This window comes from Coenobita brevimanus, chromosome 24 (assembly GCF_032717465.1).
Source record: "Coenobita brevimanus isolate Jiangsu-jjx chromosome 24, ASM3271746v2, whole genome shotgun sequence".
In the NCBI taxonomy this organism is placed as follows: Eukaryota; Metazoa; Arthropoda; class Malacostraca; order Decapoda; family Coenobitidae; genus Coenobita; species Coenobita brevimanus.
The window spans coordinates 17,928,074-17,948,314 of record NC_136977.1 but is presented as its reverse complement, the minus strand read 5'-3'; the positions used below and the strand labels follow the sequence as shown (position 1 = coordinate 17,948,314).

The window sequence follows — 20,241 nt, the reverse complement described above, 5'->3', positions numbered from 1 at the left end:
ATCTTGGATGTTACCCCCCACAGGTTTACAAGTTACTGGCTAGCACGCAGTCATTTGATGAATTTTCCATGAATCATAACATAGTGAATCACAGGATCGGTTTAAGAAGCTAAACACACACACACACATTGCAAGGTATGCCAGATGTTTCTCTTCACTTCTGTAAGGAAAAAAATAATAACTGATTTTCAAAATTTGGAAAAATGGTCCCAGAGCTGGCCTGTGGTGCATGTGAATGAACTGTATTACCTCACAGCCATTGAGGGGTTAAGGAACCAACAATTTACCAACATCCATGATATATTTTCCTTACAGGGCTGCAATAGCATTTGTAAATACCTTATTTAAAGTTTGTTTACTCATTTTAAGCACAGTATTGTGTGCAAACTATGTTTATATCAAGGAAATAATCAGCCCTTCACATTATCCACAGTTTAACAACCATCATATATGTTAAAATGACCCTGATTTAGCAGTCTGTCTGTAGTCCTATATACCCACTTCAACGGGAGTCCCCACAAACTCCTGAAAGCTGCTAGTGTTCGCCAGATCACTAAAGAGCGTGTGGTCACTACCTGCTCAGAGCTGGTGTACCTTCCTTTTAAAAAATTCCTATTGGGATTATTACTCATGCATAAAGTATCACACCAGTATTATACCATATTCATCTTAGATATTGTACTGATGCTCTAAATGAGATTTATGCTGAAAAGTTCTTCATAGAGTTTACTGAAAACTATGAAAGCTTATTGTCTGTGTTTGCATTCACCACTCTTTTACCAAGTGTTATGAATCTCACTTGTTGGAAAAACTTATCTTACAGTTTCCAAAGATCATACTCTTTCATTTGGCAAATCCTGAAATGATTATATCCATTATACACGTAATAATATTAAGAACTGTAAGGCCAAAAACGCATGGAGATGAGATCAGCGACCCAAATTTTTAAAGGCATGGTATTCCTCTTGTTTGTTTTTTTAGTTAGTTGTTTTCCGGGGAGGGGCGAGGTTGGATGGTGAGGAATTGGAAAATGTGAGAACGTTTAAGTACTTGGGTAGTGTGATGAGTAAGGATGGAGGTTTGGAGGGTGAAGTGCCTGAAAGGGTACAGCAGGGAAGCAAGGTTGCTGGTTCTTTGAAAGCAGTGATAAGAAACAGGGAAGTGAGCATGGATGTGAAAAAGTTACTACATGACAGTATTGTGATACCAACTCTAACGTATGGAAGTGAAGCTTGGACGTTGTTGGACAGACACAAGTCAAGAGTGAGAGCAGTGGAAATGAGTTACTTAAGAGGAGCCTGTGGAGTCACATGGAGAGACAGGCTGATGAATGAGGATATAAAGGAGCGTTGTGGTGTGGATGTGGATGTGATAGGAAGCGTTATGAGGAACACACTGAGGTGGTTTGGCCATGTGGAGAGGATGGAGGGTGAAAGACTGACGAAGAGAGTGTATGTGAGTGAGATGGAGGGAGGAAGAGGGAGGGGGAGGCTGAGGATGAGATGGAGGGATGGGGTGTGTGAGTTGGGAGCAGGGCAGTGAAATGGCGGGGGACAAGGTGATGTTGAGGCGATTTGTTTGTGGCCACCCCAAACAGGATTGAGGTGTCTGGCAATAGATAGATAGTATTCCTCTTGCTTTGAGGAAACGTCTCAGTTCTGCTGCAGTCCATTTTTCCACATCTGCTAAAGCACATTCATCCATGACTCGCACCAAAGTTATCTTGGTGCATAAACATCACCAGCGCCGCCCTGGGCCCCTGCCAGTGGGCACACAAACTATCCAATGTTACCCATGAGAAAGCCCCTCCATATGACAGAGCTCAACGGGTTCTCATGATCTTTGATTAAGTACCACATTTCCTTCATTTTTATGTAGGATACAATTACCCCTGGGGGTAGGGGGGTTTCAAGAATACTCCCCCAGTATCCCTGCTTGTCGTATGAGGCGACTATAAGGGTTGGTGGTGGGTTAGTGCCCCACCCCGTAAAAAGAACTAACTAAACAAGTGAATAAAGCGCCACGGACCAGGACGGACCATATGTTGATGACTAAGGAACGGACAAAGGACATTCTGAGGGTGGGGACATGGAATGTGAGAGGAGTGAATGATGAAGCGAAAGAGAAAGAGATTGTTCAGGTGCTTGAGGATGCAAGAGTGGATATATGTGGACTGACTGAAATTAAATGGCAAGGTGAAAGGATGAAAGAATGGGAATACGGTTTGGGAATACAGTATGTGCGGGAGTTAATGAGAATGAGAGGGCAAGAGAGGGAGTATGTCTGATGATAAGCAAAAAGTGGAAGGAGAATATAAGAGAGAATGGAACACTGGGTGCAAGGATTATATGGGTGAGGATGAAAGAAGGTATACAAGCGTGGGCAATCGTATGCACCGACAGAGGACCGAGTGGCAAGAGTGAAAGATGAGTTTTGGGCAAGTGTAAAAGATTGTGTGGACAAATTTGAGAGGGGCGAGAGAGTGTTTTTGACTGGAGACTTGAATAGCAAAAGTAGATGGAGTGGTTGGTCAGTGGGGTGTGCCAGCTGAAGTAGATGGGAATGGTAGTGCTTTGGTGGACATCTGTGCTGGTAAGGGGTTGGCAATAGCCAACACCTTCTTTCGGCAAAAGAAGATCCACATGTGTATATGGAGAGTCACGAAGCGGATAGATGGTGAACTTGTTGAACGAAAGGCAATGATAGATTATGTGTGTGTGGATGAGTGAATGAGAAGACAAGTGTTGGATGCAAGAGAGAGGAGAGGGTGGGGGAATGGAATCTCAGACCATCACTTGTGATGGCCAAGGTAAGGCTGCAAAGAAAATGGTTGAAGAGATGAAGGGGAAGACAGGAGGAAACAGCTTCTGTGAGAAGAGTGAAGAAGTTGCAAGACAGTGAGAAAATGGCAGAGTATAAGAGCATAGTGGAAGAAAGATTGGGAAGGTATGAGTTAGAGCAGATGGAAGGGGTGGAAGACGTATGTAAGATATTCACGGAAGAGATAGGCGCAGCGTGTGAGGTGGTTTGTGGAGTGAGGAGGAGATGCAAGGGTGTGCAAGGGACAGCATGGTGGATGCAAGGGTGTGCAAGGGACAGAATGGTGGAATGATGAGGTGTTACGAGCTGTGGAACAAAAGAAGAAGGCATATAATGAATGGCTAGCAAGTAGAGGTAGGGGAGAAAATGAGAGAGAGAAGAGAGAGGTATATGTGAGCAGGAGAAGGGAGGTGAAGAGACTGGCAAAGGAGAGTATGAAGAAAGTGGCTGAAGAGTTTGGGAGGAATCTGAGTGTGAAATGGAGGGAGAGTAAGAAATTGTTTTGGAAGGAGGTAAAGAAAGTAAGGCAGTGTGAAAGGGGAAATAGTAGGGGAGTGAAAGATAGGAAGAATAGATTGTTGGTGGAGAAGAGAGAGAAATTGAGGAGATGGAAGGAGCACTTTGAGGATTTGTTGAATGTAGACAGTGAGAGCAGTGCGAGTATAAGTGGTTGGGGAATGGCTAGGAGAAGAAAAGATGAGAGGAGGGAGGAAGAGATCAGTGGGCAGAAGTAGTGGAAGCAATGAAGAAGATCAAGATGGGAAAGGCCCCAGGAATTGATGGAGTGTGTGGTGAAATGCTGAAGTATGGGGGTAAGATTGTTGTGGAATGGATATGGAAGTTGTGTAGATTGGCTTGGGAAGAGGGAAGGGTTCCAGAGGACTGGAAATCAGGTTTAACTGTTCCTTTATACAAAGGAAAAGGGAAGAGGGAAGTACGTGATAACCACAGGGGTATTTGCCTTCTTAATGTGACTGGAGAAATATATGGCAGAATACTCATTGATAGGGTTAGGCCTATAACAGAGAAGCTAGTTGGAGAAGAACATGGAGGATTTAGGAAGGGAAGAGGGTGTGTAGATCAGATATCTGTTCTAAGATGTTTAGTGGAGAAGTATCTAGAGAAGGGAAAGAAAGTGTATGCTACCTTCATGGACTTGAAGAAAGCTTATGAAAGAATAGATAGGCAAGGTATGTGGAAAGTATTAAGAATATGTGGAGTGGAGGGGAAATTGATGAGTGCTGTGAAGAGTATGTACGAAGGAGCTAGGGCTACGGTGCCAGTGGATGGTGAGCTGAGTGAGTTCTTTGATCTCAATGTGGGACTAAAATAGGGATGTGTGATGTCTCCATGGCTGTTAAATATATACATGGATGGGGTTGTCAAGGAGGTGCAAGGTAGGGCAGTGGATGTGGGGGTGGCTCTAATGAATGTGGGTGAGATTTGGAAGATTCCGGTGTTGCTGTTTGCTGATGATACAGTATTGTTGAGTGAAGATGAATGTTAGTTGCAAGGTTTGGTGAATGAATTTGGGACAGTGTGTGGGAAGAGGAATCTGAAAGATAATGTAAACAAGAGTAAAGTTATGGTGTTTGAGAGGAATGAAGTCACAGAGTGTACAGTGAGGTTGGATGGTGAGGATATAGAGAATGTGAGCGCATTCAAGTACTTGGGTAGTGCGATGAGTAAGGATGGAACGCTGGGGGATGAAGTGCGTGAAAGGGTACAGCAGGGAAGGAAGGTTGTTGGTTCACTGAAAGCAGTGATGAGAAATAGGGAGGTGAGTATGGAAGAAGTCACTGCATGATAGTACTGTGATCCCTACCCTGACGTATGGAAGCGAGGGATGGACCTTGGAAGAGAGGAACAAGTCAAGAGTGAGAGCAGTGGAAATGAGTTACATGAAAGGAGCATGTGGAATGACATGGAGGGACAGGTTGACGAATGACGAAGTGAAGGAACGTTGTGGGGTGGACGTGGATGTGGCTAAGAAGATTAGGAGAAATACACTGAGGTGGTTTGGACATGTGGAGAGAATGGAGAATGAAAGTCTGACTAAGAGGGTGTATGTAGGTGAGGTGGAGGAAGGGAGGGAGAGGGAGGGGTAGACTAAGGATGAGGTGGAGGGATGGAGTTGAGAGGTATATGAGGGAGAGGGGAGTGAGTTGGGGGGAGGGTAGTCAAATGGTGGGTGACAGAGCGACTTGGAAGCATTTTGTCTGCGGCCCCCATTTAGATAGATAGATACAATTTCGTTTTCCCATTTACCATTTTTTCTTACAGATGTACACACAGCAAAAAAACTATCGTTACAGGGGGGTCCGATGTGTTTCATACTGAACAACCTGGCTGTCTCGCTAGGGTTGGTAAGCCTGACAGTGGGTGAGTTGCCAAATAGGACGAGGTAGAAATATGCATGGGAGAAGCAATGAATATAGCTTATAATAAATATGCAACAAACACACGCAGGGATACCAATGGAGGAGGCTGTTATCAAAAACCTTCATTCGTGTGTCATTTTATATCACGCAGAAGGTGTAACGATAGTTTTTTTGTTGTGTGTACATCCAGTACCTAAAAACATGACACGATCAATACTCAGGAAACATATTAATAATCGCAGGTAGACTGTTCCTAAACTGGGATAGACACAAATGACAATATTCCATTTCTATTATATTCTGATGAAAAAGTAATTTTTTCTCCAGTATTATACAGTATGTAGATAAACCAATAAATATCCTATTTTCAGTAACAAAAATTGTATAAAAAGGGTAATTCAAGTTGACCACACTTTTGCATTTTACATTAAGTTATATGGCGAGCAGTGGCATCTTTTTCCAGTTTGTGGGGGCTCCTACTGGTGATCAAACCAAGAACCTATGGGAAAATCTACATCTACTGACTTACACCCTGCACACCAGTTACGGCACTTTATTCAACATCTCTCTAAAATAAATTAGTTGGTGTTAAGCTGCTGATTAGTTCTCCCACCTTTGTATCCTTTCCTTTTCCTGCTATTCTGTATCCTACCTAACCACACTTGCAGCTCGGAGAAGAGACAGGATGATACTGATGATGATGATGATGACTAACTTACTCAAGATGCATGCTGGAGATGCATTTTAACGACAGCACTTGAGATCTGCGTCTGCCAATTGTCAACATTTATTACTATATTGTACAACAGTGTCACTAGAAAGACACTGTGTTTTGTTTGGTAGGAGGATGAATATAGTTTTGAATGGTGGGTTGCTTGAGGAGGTAGAGTGATTTAAGTACTGAGGGTCACATGTTGCTGTGGATGGAAGAATAGATGCAGAAGTGAAGTTTAGAATGAATGAAGTAGGAAAGGTGCTGGAAGGAATGAAAAAAGTGTTTAGATGTCGTCTACTCAGAATGGATGTAAAGAGAAGGCTGTATGAGGGTGTTGTGGTACCAACTGCATTATAAGGGGCTGAAACATGGAATATGGGTGTAGCAGAGAGGAAAAGTTTGACTGTAATGGAGATGAGGTGTCTGAGGAGTATGTGTGGAGTAACGTGTATGGATCGAGTGAGAACTGGAGTTGTTCAGGAGATGGCTGATCGAGTTGAGCAGGGGGTGTTGCAATAGTTTGGGCATGTGGAGAGAATGGATAATGAGTGATTGGTGAAAAAGATTACTAGATCTGATGTGAGAGTTGTAAGGCTGAGAGGAAGACCACACATAGGATGGATGGACAGTGTGAAGATAGCATTCGATACGACAGGGATGTCTGATAAGCAAGGAAGAGTGGCTGTGCGTGACAGAAATGAATGGAGAGAAATTGTAAATGAGTGAATGATGACGCAGCCCTGAGGGGATATTCTCCCCTATTTTGTCCAATCAGCTGATCAGGTCAGGTGCAGGTAAGGGGATGGGTCTATTACGATGTGGCAGGGGTAAACCAGCCCTGCTGTCGCCCTGCTGCGGATGTCACTGATTGCACTGTGCAGTTGACCCTTGTGCGGTGTGGTGCGGTGAGGATCTGTCCCTTTTCTCCTTTGGGGTTAAGATGCGAATGAATGTGTCTGAGTGGATGAGTATATTGGGAGTGTCGTCCTGTCTCAGCTACCTTCCTTTCCTTGAGGGAAGCAGCCTTGGTATATAGATAGATAGATAGATTTTGCACATCCATGCTTTGAACAGTTCTGTCTTTCTGAAGTCTTTACAAATGAACTGTTCATCTACCCAGTTACCTGCTACATTAATTGTTACTAATCCCAAACGTTAGCTTATAAAGAATTTACACTGTATTTTAAAAGAACTTGTCTGAGCATTCATTTCAAGTCAAAATCTCTTTAAAAACAAAGCCCTTTACTCACTTCTACATTCATCTTCACACTATACCAATGTTTTCCAAACTTTTTATTACTCATGAACTCCACATTTACTATGTCCTCTCTTATTAATAAAAATACAAGAAACTGCAAAATTGACGATTATTGATCCTGTCAATGACTTTGCACTTTCACAACATCAGAGGACTTTTCTACATAATGCACATACATTTGTGAGGATAAGAGATTTCCTTTAGAATATCAGTACCTAATGTATTATTAAATATAGTCCTTGTACCAGTAAAACACAACTCATTTCAGAGTTCCCAAGTATTGCTAGCCATACATAATCTTCACATGAACTACTATACACTACACAACCTACCTTGAATTCTTGCCAGAATCATTAAACCGCCCCGTCCCGGAGACGTGAATTCACGTCCTCACATGATGTGCACTCATATCCCGGAGATGTAAATTAACGTGGCAACATTGCAAGGTCCCTAATTTGCACAATTTTTAATTTTCGCGAGTGATTTCACGAGTGATTTTTGGCACATATAAACGGGACACCTTCCTCTATTCCTTTACAAGATGCCAAGCAGGGACAATGCCTAACACCACATAACCTCTCCCCCCCCCCCTGCACGCCATTGTCTCGGCAATTCACCTGTTACCAGTGACCTGGCCAATAAAGGCATTCAGGGCCAGAGTGATTCCCCAATCGATGACAATGTGGAGGACAAAGTTTACATAGCATTAGAGGAAGAAACAGTCAGAAATGATGATCAGGTAATGTGGGAAAAAAAGGTCATGAATGGTGATGAGTTAGTGAGTGAAACAATGCTTATAATGCCTATATTACTGTTTGAAAACCAATATACTCTTGTACTACATATAAATTCGTACCAAGTAAATAAATAAATACTGTTCATGAGTGGATAAAATAGTTACCCTCCCATAGAACTCGTTTTCTTAGGTGCCAGCCTGTTAGAAAACCCAGTCAGGTAAGGAGGTACTCATACCTGGATCGAGTATTTTAAACCTCAGGTGAGCGATTTCTCTATGAATTTTCGATGTTTCTCACCAAAAGCGAATGTTTGAGCCTAAAAAAAAAAGGTCCAAAAATGTCGGGACTGGGGCGTACCACTGCCCAGAAAACGTCGGGATAGGGCGGGTTAAATACACTAATAGATCAGTGATAAAATATACAGAGAAAAGTCCCCCACCTGAATTGTGTTCCACAAGGTACTTGACGATCTCAAAGTGACCGTCAAAGCAAGCTGCTCTGAGTGGGGTGGAGTTGGTCTTGGTAGTTGCATTGACGTTGGCACCGCGCTCCAATAAGTACGATACCACGTCCAAATGGCCTGCAGCTGCAGCGCACCACAGAGGGGGGGCACCATCTATGGTCTCGCCATCAAATACCACTGTAATACCAAACACAGGATCAGTGTCATCGATTGTATACATCATGTTGCTGTACATATAAATACGATACCATGTTCAAGTGGCCTGCAGCTGCAGCGCACCACAGAGGGGGGGCACCATCTATAGTCTCGCCATCAAATACCACCGTAATACCAAACACAGGATCAGTGTCATCGATTTTATACATCATGTTGCTGTACATTTACATTATCATGACTGTCATCCACATCAACTAAGATGGAATGAAGTAGGATCAAAAAGCAAAGACGGAGGGAATTAGAAAGGGGGGTTGCCACTGTGGCCTGTGAAATGGGCCAAACAATAATTCACACATCTGTCAAGGTTACTAAATGTTATTCAGTATTCATATGGAAACCCTTACCTGACCCACTGACTGGTTAAGCACTTCCTGAACTTAACATAATAAGCTGACAATGGTCAGAATATAATATCCCCATGTGCCTCTACTTCAATTTTTGTAAAAGCAAACTGCCTACAGGAAAGCTGAAGCTCTGGTAGTAATTTAAAGGCCTACAAGTAGGGTAAATATAAAAAAGGAAACAAAAGTAAGCTAAATATTGTTATAGGACTCATTTTGAATACCATACAGTCTACTCATATCTATCTTTCAATCTGTTATTATCCCATCAGGAATGTAGGGTCCTGGGGCTGATCAACAGGGAAAGCAAAGCAGGGACAATTCTGCGTACAGGCAATACATGTGACCCACCCCTATGACTCTAACCCCCCCCCCCTTATATTCACTTCAGATGATTATTATTATTAACTGGAATAATCCACTCACTCAATGTAGTGCTGCTCTTGGGTGCCTGCCCTTGCCTCTCCTCCCTCCACTCCTTCCTTCCTCTTCTGTCTTTCTTTACTTCATTCTATCCTTGTCCTTCTGCCTGAGTGACTTTACACTCCCTCTTTTGTCTGTCTTTCCTTCATTCTTTCCTCTTCCTTCTGCCTATGGGCGACTCTACACTGAGTGGCAAGCCGAATGGTTTCCTGTACACCAGGAAACCATTTACTATGCTGGGTGGTAACCATATAACCAAATTATGGTGCCTGGTGGTTTAGTGGGTAATTATGGCACTCCAATTGGATTAAGCCAGTGAAGGTTCATATGCAAGTGGTGGTTGGGGCTACTGCTCACATAATGCCACTCAGGGATGAGTGAGGCTGGTCACTCTCATCTTAAATGCCAGGACCAACTTGCCTAGCCTTGGGCTCCTATGCTCCTCATGGGGCAATGTATAATTGGATGATGGATGGATTGAATAATTAAAAAATAAATGAATATATAAATATCTATATACTGTCTGATAGACCTGTAAGTCAAATCAAGAACCAAGGTCACTGGATCAAATAAGACAGAAAAATCTTTTGCTGACTAGAGAGAACTGACCATGGAAATCCAACTCCCAGATATAAAACATGATATAACTGCACTGAAAATGCTCACTTTAATCCACCAAAAGATGGTGAAAGAGTTACATTCTAGTCTTTGAATAGCTATACAAACAGCTAACACACTCCCATTTACTGTTTCATCAGGATAAACTCGGAAGTCCCTTATGTCCCAAGAGCCATCTCACCGGATGAGCCATCAATGGCTTGGCAGGCTGCTAACGTGAGAAATTACAGATGACTCTGCAGCCAGGAAGGCAGGAAGACACATTCTGAAGGCTTACCAGGGCATTTCTTGATGTCTGTTTTTCAGTACAGTTTATATAATAAATAAATATATATGTATATATCAATTACTTGATAACCTAAATCATGGGGAAAGGAAAAATACATTTAGGGTGGCAGGTCAGGTGAAGAGGGATAATCGGGATATCATAGGTGAGCAGTGTGTGAAGAATGATGAAGGAAGGGTAGTGGTGAACAGCAAGGATATTAAAGATGCATGGAGAGAGAATTATAATCAGTTGCTGAATGAGGAGTTTGAGTGGGACAGGGAAGGTTTGGAGCCAGCAGATCCAGTGTCTGGCCCTTGGCCTTTGATTGATACTGTTACTGTGAGTGAGGCAATAGGCAGGATGAGGGTGGGGAAGGCAGCAGGTGTGTCTGGGTTGACTGCCGAAATGTTGAAGGCCTCAGGCGATATAGGGGTGAGTTTAGTCACTGACCTGATAAATAGGATTATTTATGAGTGTGTTGTCCCAGATGATTGGCTGAAGAGTGTAACTGTAAATGTGTATAAAGGAAAGGGTGATGCCCTGGAAAGAGGAAATTATAGAGGTATAAAGCTCTTAGATCAGATAATGAAGGTAATGGAGAGAGTTTTAGAAGGTATGATTAGAGAAAGAGTGAATATTGATGAGATGCAGTTTGGGTTTATGCCAGGTAGGGGGACCACTGATGCCATATTCACTGTTCGACAGCTTCAGGAAAAATATATTGGTAGGAGAAGGGATCTTTATTTTGTTTTTGTTGATTTGGAAAAGGCCTTTGACAGAGTCCCTAGAGAGGTGGTGAAGTGGGCAATGAGAAAGCTTGGCTTGGAGGAGTGGCTGGTTAGGGTGGTTATGGCCATGTATGTGGGTGCTCAAACCCAGCTGAGAGTGAATGGAGATTTGAGTGATGAGTTTTCCGTGAATGTTGGTGTGCATCAGGGGTCAGTCTTGAGTCCCATGTTGTTTATCATGGTACTTGAGGCCCTTTCACGTGACTTTAGAAACGGACTCCCGTGGGAGTTGTTGTATGCTGATGATTTGGTGTTGATTGCAGAGAATGAAAGGGAGGCGGAGGAAAGGTTTAGGAAGTGGAGAGATGGTATGGGGCAAAAGGGGTTAAGGGTAAATGCAGATAAAACAAAAGTGATGATATCTAGGGTTGGTGGCGGTACTGTCAAAGACGAGGGAGAGTGGCCATGTGCAGTTTGCCACAAGGGCGTGGGAAGTAATTCCATCTTGTGCGGTGTGTGTGATAAATGGGTGCATAAGAGATGTAGTGGTATCAGAGGTAGATTGCGAGATAATGCTGATTTTATGTGTACGGCGTGCTGGGGTGAGCAGGTGGAGATTGTTAGACGTGAAAGGATTGAACTTGCTGGTGAATCTCTTGAGTGTGTGGAAGAGTTTGGTTATTTGGGAGACATGTTGTGTGCTGAAGGTGGGGCTGGAGCTAGCTCTGTGGCTAGGGTGAGAAGTGGTTGGAGGAAGTTCAGGGAGCTCTTGCCTCTCCTGACACTGAGAGGGCTCTCCCTACGTGCTAAGGGGTCTTTGTATGCAGCATGTGTTAGGAGTGTAATGCTGTATGGCAGTGAGACCTGGGCAGTGAAGGTGGAAGATATTCGCCGGCTCAGACGTACAGCAACGACAATGATTAGGTGGATGTGCAGTGCGTCCCTGCATCCAAGGCCTGGAGGAGCTGGGTTTACAATGGAAGAGTTGAGAGGTAGGATGGAACTGGAGTGTATTGGTGTTGTAATAAGGAGAGGTAGATTGAGGTGGTTTGGATATGTGGAGAGGATGGGGGATGATACTTGGGTGAAGAAGGTGAGAAGTGTTAATATTGGGGGTGGGGTTATGAGGGGTAGACCGAGAAAGACATGGGACGAGGTCATTAAGTGTGACCTTAGGGTTAAGGGACTGAACAGGGAGGCTGCAACGGATCGTGCAGTGTGGAGAGCCGCCATTAGGTGACCAAGGCCGACACATGCAAGCATGTTGGAGCCTTTAAAAATGAAAACGAAAACGAAAGGTACAACAAGGAAGAAAGGTTGCTAGTTCCTTGAAAGCAGTGATAAGAAACAGGGAAGTGAGCATGGAAGTGAAAAATTTACTACATGACAGTATTGTGATACCAACTCTAACGTATGGAAGTGAAGCTTGGATGTTGCTGAAAGGACACAAGTCAAGAGTGACAGCAGTGAAATGAGTTATTTAAGAGGAGCCTGTGGAGTCACATGGAGAGACAGGCTGACAAATCAGGATATAAAGGAGCGTTGTGGCGTGGATGTGGATGTGATGGGAAACATTAGGAGGAACACACTGAGGTGGTCTGGCCATGTGGAGAGGATGGAGGGTGAGAGACTGATGAGGAGAGTGTATGTGAGTAAGGTGGAGGGGGGGAGAGGGAGGGGGAGGCCGAGGATGAGATGGAGGGATGGAGTGGAGAGGTATATGAGAGAGGGGGGGGTGTGCATTGGGAGCAGGGCAGTGAAATGGTGGGGGACAGGGCGACGTGGAGACGATTGGTTTGTGGCCACCCCGTACGGGATTGAGGCATCTGGCAATATATCCGATGTAATAGAGCCAAAGGCATGTCCGGTAAGTGGTCCCGTCCGGAAAGTGGGCCTCTGACTGCTGGACTGGTACTTATGGACCCTAACTCAGCCTAACTATCAAGCCACCTAAATAACTCCCTACCGGACATGCATAGTACTTATTTAAACCTATTTAAGACCCTATTCACACCAATAATGGACATAAAGCAAGAAATAAATGAAAAGGAACCAGAGAATGAGGAATTAGAAGTGAGTATGGAAAATACTTAGGCCTAGCAGCATACAGGATACTATACTGTACTTACAGCACATCTGTGGCCGCCCCCTCTAACTCTCTAAGGCTCTGGTAGTTGTGAAAATGCTCTTGAAGCACATACAGTAATCCAGTGTTGTGCTACACTTAATTCATTGCACTGTGAGTTATAATTGTTTAACACTGCACATTCTTCTTAACTTAACCACACCAGTTTCAACCGTCATTCCACCCACCACTTTACACTCCACACTCACTCCACAATTAATCCTTTGCACTCTAAATTCTAATTTCATAACACTGCACAACGATGTACATTCCCATGTGGTCTAGTGGCGTGGTACTGCGGTTTATTCACTGTTTATTCACAAAAAAAGAGCACGTGCAGCATCGATTACGATGAATGTCTTCCCTGAACGAAGGTTAGGCAGTAACTGGGAAAAGGGTTGCCAGATCTGAACTCGGCGGCACTACCAAACTCCTCAATTTTCATTACCAAATTCTTAAAGGACGCATTATTCTTCACTAATTATATATACAAGTGTAAATACATGTAATCACTCTCCTTATAATTAACAGCATGTTGATTATTTTCACACTATGTAGGCTAGCAGATTAATCAGAGAGACCAGACAATCCACCATCTCCATCCTGTGTATCATCATACATGTGAAAAATCCATTTGGTAATGCATTATTCTGATTCATTACCAAACTAATTTTTCATTACCAAATTGGCCCACATTTGGTAATGAAAAATACCAAATGGCAACCCTGACAGGGGAGGGAGGAGGGGGCCGGAAGGAAGGGGTGAAGGGTCCGTGGTGTATATAACAGCTGTTCAGTGCCGTGCGGCAATTTCAAATTACGGGTGGGAAAAAATTCAGATTTGGGGGGGATTTTTTCCAATTTTTGGCCATTTTTGGGTTCCAAAGGTCCAGGCCCAAAATGTCCGGTAAGTGGGGTGTCCGGAAAGTGGGCGTCCGGAAAGTACAGGGATTACTTACTTTATATATATATATATATATATATATATATATATATATATATATATATACATAAATAATCCCTCCAATATCCGACATAATAGAGCCATAGGCAGGTCCGGATAGTGGTCCTGTCCGGATATTGGGCCCCTGCTTATGGACTTGTACTTATGGACCCTAACTCAGAGAAACACCTATACAACTTCCTCTGGACATGCATAGCACCTATTTAAGACCCAAATCACACCAATAAGGCACATAAAAGACTGAAATAAATGCAAAAGAAGCATAAAATGAGGGTTTTGAGGCAGGTTCATACAATATTCAACATTCTGGGTACTTACAAGTGCCTGGCTCCTGGACTGGTACTTATGGACCCTAACCTAGCCTAACTCACAAAAACACCTTCCTACTGCACATGCATAGCTCCTAACACCCTATTCACACCAATAAAGGCCATTAAAGAGTGAAATGAGGTGTTTGAGGTAAGTATAGAATGGAAAAAAGTACAGTATGAAACGTTCTGCCTACTTACAGCAAGTCCATGGCCATCTTGATGAATAACCGCCTCCTCTCGGACTCTGACAGTAAGAAGGATTTCCTGAAGCACTTGCAGTACACTGTTCATGAAGTCTTGCACTGAACTCAGTCAATCGCACTCAGAAGTCCGTTCTCTTCACAGTGCGCACTCTTGTCTAACTTATGCTCCATTGTAACTTACTAAGTGTTGCACTCTGCACTTTAACTTTTCCCACTCTTGTATCCATTTTCTAAAGCAAAAACAAACAAGTCTATTTACGTTAAATGTTGTTCCAAAATTGTATTCTCACTCACAACTGTAAATCCTTAACACAACACACTGTTTTTTTCATTGCACAACACTGTAAATTCCCGTGTGGTCTAGTGGAGAAGTTCTTGCTGTTTAATCACTATCAGAGTCCGAGAGTATCACTGGCAGGTGACCTAGGGGTGCGTCGCTGGGTCGTGGTGATGGCGTACCCACTGCAGACAACTCTGAAGACAGATGCAAACTCACGTCGAGCGGTGACTACACCGTGGCTGATGTGCTGGGCTGTGGCTCAGAGCATGAGGGCCTGTCTTGGGGAGGCAACGGAGTGGAGCCAGGGCTGGGCACAGCGGGGGTCATGGGCCTGAAAAAACTGTCAATCGTTGAATGACGCAAGGACCGACGATTCTGACGACTGATGATGCGCTGCCTGAAAGCACACACTTCCTCCACAAGTCCCAAGGGCCCCATCTCCCTGTCGCAGTCCGGGTGTTCCAGGTAGTCGAGAACGAACTCTAGGTGTTCCCGGAGTGCGCTCAGCTTGGGGATGGCTGGAGTGCTGTCATGCTTAGAGGAGTCCGCATCATCATCGCCGTCCTCATCGGAATCTTCAAGCTGGGTACTGACACCTGCAACTGAAGATGCGATCTCGATATAAGACAATGTCTGATACCCAGGATCGCCCTCGTCATCATCCAACCACTCACGCACATCGTCTACATCATCGTCGCCATGCGTACGTAGCCGTGCATGGAAGTCATCCACGTCAAAACCTAGAAAATCGTACTCCACATCCGTTCCGAGAAGCAGACGAGACCAACCATTTTCTAGAGTCTTGACAGGGACTTCCTTCCATGCACTGGCCCAGTTGTAGATTGCAGACTTGATGTTGTAGCGGCGAAGGTTTACCAAAGTCCGCTGGCCTCACGTGTCCCATCCCTCCCTGCGCTCGTCCTCGTCCTCGAGAACAACCATCACCTCGTCCAGGAACTTCCTTCGGTATAGGCACTTTGTTGCCACGATCACTCCTTGGTCCATTGGTTGGATGAGAGCAGTCGTATTAGGTGGCAGAAACAAGCACCTAATCCGGCCAATCTCAGCCACCAAGTCCTTGTCGCACGGGTGGGCAGGTGCATTGTCGAGGAGAAGGAGGCCCTTTACCTGGTCAAGCGGGATTCCCAGTGTCTTCGTCTGGTAATTGATGACCTCCTTGACGAAGTGGCAGTGGAACCAGTCTTTGAAGATCTGGGCTGTAAACCATGCCTTCAAAGAATGGTACCAGACGACAGGAAGGACATCCATCACCCCACGAAGACACCGAGGCTGCTTTGCACGGCCAACAATAACGGGCTTAAGCTGGTGCATGCCGTTAGCATTGGCACAACACAAAGCAGATATCCGTTGCTTGGAGAGCTTGCGGCCAGGTACACGCTTCTCCGTCTCCTCGGCTAGAGTGTTCGTTGGCAAAGAGCGATAGAATAAACCAGTTTTGTCAGCATTGTAGACCTGACTGAGAGTGAGGCCCTCCCTGTCCATCAAGCCCTTCACCTTGTGCCGAAACTCGTCAACTCCATCCTCGTTAGCGTCCAAAGCTTCGCCATGAGCTTTAGACTTGGTAAGACCATGCCGTAACTTGAATGGAAGAGCCAACCCTCGGATGCCTTGAAGTCTAGGGCGTCGTGAAGCCTGGCGAACTTCTCAGCAGCAGCCTTCAGCTCTGTTCCACGTACCATCACATCAGCAGCACGTTGCTGTCGATACCAAATCAATGTGGAGCGGTCAATTTCAGCAAACTTGGGAGTAAACATCACCTTCCTCTCCACGCTGCACTTGCTTCTCAATGAGAAGTCAGCCGTGTACTGCATGAGCTTGTCTCGGGATCTCCTGATATCAAACAAAGTAGATCGGGCAAGGTTGAACTCGCAGAGGATGCGGGAAGACCACCACCCCGCATCTACTTTCTCCAATATCTCCCGTTTCTTCTCCAGAGCCAACACCACTCTCTTCCTCTTCTCAGGCGGCGAGGCCATCATCACACACACTAATAAGAGGCCCGAGAGCAGCAAGAGTGCCTGCAGCAGGTAAGGAACCACCACAAAAGCGAGCACGTGGGCAGCCATGACGACGAGCATGCACTCGCGACAAGAGACAGGCGGAAAGTGGGGAAGATAGAGCGGCGCTCTATCGGACGTCGGAGGAATGACGCGCCACAACAAAGCTGTCCACGCCGCACACGCCAAGTTCAAATTACGGGCAGGAAAAATTCGGGTTTTTTTCTAATTTTTTGCGGACCATTTTGGGAATATTGGATCCCGGGACGATTATGTCCGGTTAGTGGGGATGTTCGGATATTGGGCGTTCGGATATTACAGGGATTATATATATATATATATATATATATATATATATATAAATAATCTGGTTTTACGCCATGTATCCCCGAAGGGCTAAGGCGATGCCCCTGGGTAGAGGACTTTTGGACTGGAGCGTGTAGCATTTTATGACCGGATGCCCTTCCTGATGTCTACCAATGACCCTTGGGTGGATTCAATCCTCTGACCCTTCGGTCAGAGCAGAGCGCCCTAACCCACTGAGCCACGCCTGCTACATATATATATATATATATATATATATATATACACACAGTAATCCCTCCAATATCTGACGTAATAGAGCCATAGGCAGGTCCAGATAGTGGTCCTGTCCGGATATTGGACCTCAGCTTATGGACTTGTACTTATGGACCCTAACTCAGAAAAACACCTATACAACTCTGGACATGCATTGCACCTATTTAAGACCCAAATCACACCAAAAAGGGACATAAAAGACTTAAATAAATGCAACAGAACCATAAAATGAGGTTTTAGAGGTGAGTTTATACAATATTAAACATTCTGGGTACTTACAAGTCCCTTGCTCCTGGACTGGTTTGAACCGCCAGTTTGCAGTCCACAGTTAATCCTCTGCACTCTAAATTCTAATTTCTTAACACTGCACAACACTGTAAATTCCTGTGTGTTCTAGTGGCGATTTATTGCAGTTTATTCACTGTTTATTCACAAAAAACAAGCACCTGTGGCTTGCACTGCTATGAGCATCTGCTCTCAATCGGAGTTAGACTGTGACTGTTGATGATGGCGGGGTAACAGAGTTGCCAGATCGCAACGGCCACATTACCAATCTCCTCAACTTTCATTACCAAATTTAACTTTTCATTACCAAATTCGTAAAGCTAGCATTTATTCTTCACTAATTATATATACAAGTGGAAATACATGTAATCACTCTCCTTATAATTAACACCATGTTGATTATTTTCACACTATGTAGGGTAGCAGATTAATCACAGAGAGCAAACAATCCACCATCTCCATCCTGTGTATCCTCATACATGTGAAAAATCCATTTGGTAATGCATTATTCTGATTCATTACCAAACGAATTTTTCATTACCAAATTGGCCCACACTTGGTAATGAAAAATTCCAAATGGCAACCCTGACAGGGGAGGAGGGAGGGGGAGGAAGGAAGGGGTGAAGGGACCATGGTGTAACAGCTGTTCGGTGCCAGGCAGGAATTTCAAATTACGGGAGGGAAAAAAAAGTCAGATTTTTTTCGAATTTTTTGCGGTTTTTGGCCCATTTTGGGAATATTGGATCCCAGGACGATTATGTCCGGTTAGTGGGGATGTTCGGATATTGGGCATTAGGATATTAGAGGAATTACTTATATGTGTATATATATATATGTATATATATATATATATATATATATATATATATATATATATATATATATATATATCTATTGCCAGACGCCACAATCCTGTAAGGGGTGGCCATTTGACTTTGAGTTATTTGTTTTATGGGGAGGGGCACTAATCCTCCACCAACCCACTTGTTGACACGTAGGGAGCATGTATGGTTCTTGGCTTACAGGAAACCATTTGGCTTGTCACTCAATGTAAAGCCACCTGTAAAGGAAAGAAAAGCAATAAGAAGTGACAGGAAAGATGGGAGAAATATGAAGAAAGGAGGGCAGACACAGAAAAAGAATGATAAAGGCTAAGGAAGAAGTAGGCAGCTCTACATCAAGAGAGTGGATGATGGTCGCCACCACCTACCACAAGAACAACAGTGCAAAAACCTCTGGCAAGTTGTTGGAAGGACACAAATCAAGGGTGAGAGCAGTGGAAATGAGTTATTTAAGAGGAGCCTGTGGAGTCACATGGAGTGACAGGCTGACAAATGAGGATATGAAGGTGCATTGTGGTGTGGCTGTGGATGAGATTGGAAGCATTAGGAGAAACACACTGAGGTGGTTGGGCCATAAGGAGAGGATGGAGGGTGAGAGACTGACAAGGAGTGTATGAGTGAGGTGGAGGGGAGGGAGAGGGAGTGGGAGGCCGAGGATGAGATGGAGGGATGGAGTGGAGAGGTATATGAGAGGAGGGGGGGGTATGAGTTGGGAACATGACAGTGAAATGGCGGGGGACAGGGCAACGAGGAGGCGATTTGTTTGTGGTCACCCTGTACGGGATTGGGGCGTCTGGCAATAGATTGATAGATAGACAGATATAGACAGACAGACAGATAAATATAGATATATACTCGCATCCATCAGGAAGTAAGAACATTAATATTTTTCCATTTTCAGAACACTTTCAATGGCTTGGGGTTTAGGAACTTAATTTTTCATCTGGTAATGAAATGTAGCATCATTCTACTTAATTGTAAACATTTTCATTCACGGAACCCTGAATCTTATTTTCTAGTGCACATATTTAACTTAACTGATTTCTTAACAACATTAATATTAATAATAATAATAATAATAACAATAATACTAATCTACCTGTCCACCTATCTATCTAAAGCCAGACAGATGCCTGAACCCCTAACCGTTGGGTGTCGGTCAGAACTGTCAAGAAATCGATAGCCGGGAGGCGCCGGGTGTTGGTAGGAATCGCACTTGTTTTCGTGCCACAGCTTGAAGTGGCTGCCATTTGATCTCGCCACCAAAGGGTTGTGACAGACTTCCAGCAGTGCTCGCAAGTGTGACTGCGTGACTCAGTCACTCTTGTGCCTTGGTAATGTGTACACTGACTCCACCTTGTCTGATTCTATCCCCTGCACACGGGACCCCGTTGCGCCATCCACTCCCATCAAACTCCTGACGGAGGGAGGTGTGGCAGGGCTAAGTCATAGTGTTATTGGATGCGCATTTGACATGACTGTGTCCAGTTCAGCTGAGAGGGGGGAAACTTCCTCCGAGGAGGGAAGTTACCATGAGGAGAATGACAGGTCTCGTCCTCCGACCCCTGCCCCTTCTGATACTGCACTCACAGAACTTCAGGAGGTAGGGATGGTGTATGAGAGCGATGCCCCTCCTGTTTCCTCAAATAATGATGATTTTTGTTTCA

The 20,241-nt window shown here is 44.3% G+C and overlaps 1 protein-coding gene across 1 annotated transcript in view; it reads right to left on the bottom strand.

Moving 5' to 3' along the window:
• The window catches only part of LOC145393504 (protein fem-1 homolog C), a 436,136-nt gene that overhangs the window by 90,073 nt on the left and 325,822 nt on the right, over window positions 1-20,241 (bottom strand). The window contains exon 3 of the mRNA XM_080267632.1: window positions 8,351-8,551. Within this exon, the coding sequence (XP_080123758.1) occupies window positions 8,351-8,551 (201 nt within the window). The remainder of the gene's footprint in view (window positions 1-8,350; window positions 8,552-20,241) is intronic.